We start from the raw sequence: 1296 nt of genomic DNA on the forward strand, positions 1-1296 counted from the left end.
AAGAGAGAAAGTGTTATGAACCCACCGTCAGCTTCAAGTGAGAGATATGGGTGCACTCGAGCATTGCCCCGCGACGTCTGACTCTTCGGGGCACGCCCGCTACTTGAGCTGGCCTCTCCTTCCGTCACCTCTATTCGTCTTACACGTGTACGGCTGGCCTTCCCCTTCTTCGCATCGAGCTCTGCCTTCAACGCCTTCTCACGTTCAGACTCCAACCTTCTACTTGCCTTTGCTTGCTCGTACTGGTCTGTGAGTGCAGCGACCTCTCGAGATTCACCCGCAGCTGCCATAGCTTTCCGAGCGGTGTTCTGGTTACGTGTGATACGCTTACCCATACGATCACTGTACTCATTGTGTTTGTTCTTGAATACACCACCATGTTGACGAACCGCTGCAAGCTCAGCAGCAACCTGGCTGTCGACCTTTTGCGCTCTAAACGACAGAATGAATCAGGATTAGCAGAGGACAAAGGTAGTGAGGAAGGCGACGAAGGTGATAGAGAATACAGACGACATGATAGCCTCCAATAGTGACATCCCTGTCCCCGTCTGCTGATTCGTCCAAGCATGCTGTGATTCATTGCCGTTAGTTGTATTGGGTGTGCTATCCCATGCATTCAGAGCGATCTTCGTCCGGGACCGCATAGCGCAAGGGAGAATCCACGAGTTGTCGGTCTTATGCTTGAACCAATCTGCTCGAACACAAGATCATGATGAAAAGGTGTTCAAAAAATCAGGGGGTCGTCAGCGATAAAGAGACAGTGGATATGACGGACAGGGACTTGGAATAGGCATACCACGGAGTTTTTGAGAGCTATGATTAATACAGAATAATTTATACCTCTCGAAGTCATCGTCTGTCTCGATTGAAGGTAGATTAGAGACATATGTGTAGTCCTCTTTGGAGAGATTGTGCCGGAGGCTCATGATACCGCTAAGTTTAGCCATCCGAACCACCACAGAAGTTAATATTGTTCAGAAAGTTGGGAACGATACAAAGCATACCGTTTAAAGTGGGTGAGACATATCTTGATGAAATACTGGATGAGTATCTTCGGATCGTCTGTATTTACACCGCTATGGGCTGGATCGTTCAGAGGAAGAAAGGCGTCACCACACCCGAGGGCCTGAGCGATCTCCATGTCACATCCAATACTCAATAACTTCCCATCAGGCATCAAAGCTTTTGGACCAAAACGGCGACCAGTGAGCTTAACCACGACATTCTGGATTTCCTCCCATATGCGCTTGTAGGCTGCACGCGTAGCATGATCACAATAAATGCGGCCCACAGTAA

At 48.9% G+C, this 1296-nt stretch overlaps 1 protein-coding gene across 1 annotated transcript in view; it reads right to left on the reverse strand.

Annotated features, from left to right (window-relative positions):
- Positions 1-1177, reverse strand: part of STEHIDRAFT_161971 (uncharacterized protein) — a gene marked incomplete at both ends in the record, with an annotated part of 2464 nt that extends 1287 nt beyond the window's left edge. Inside the window, 4 exons of the mRNA XM_007309592.1 lie at positions 144-432; positions 511-691; positions 776-933; positions 1005-1177. Coding sequence (XP_007309654.1) covers positions 144-432; positions 511-691; positions 776-933; positions 1005-1177 — 801 coding nt within the window. The remainder of the gene's footprint in view (positions 1-143; positions 433-510; positions 692-775; positions 934-1004) is intronic.
- Between the last annotated feature and the right edge of the window lie 119 nt (positions 1178-1296).

The sequence above is a fragment of the Stereum hirsutum genome, assembly GCF_000264905.1.
Source record: "Stereum hirsutum FP-91666 SS1 unplaced genomic scaffold STEHIscaffold_18, whole genome shotgun sequence".
Classification (NCBI taxonomy): domain Eukaryota; kingdom Fungi; phylum Basidiomycota; class Agaricomycetes; order Russulales; family Stereaceae; genus Stereum; species Stereum hirsutum.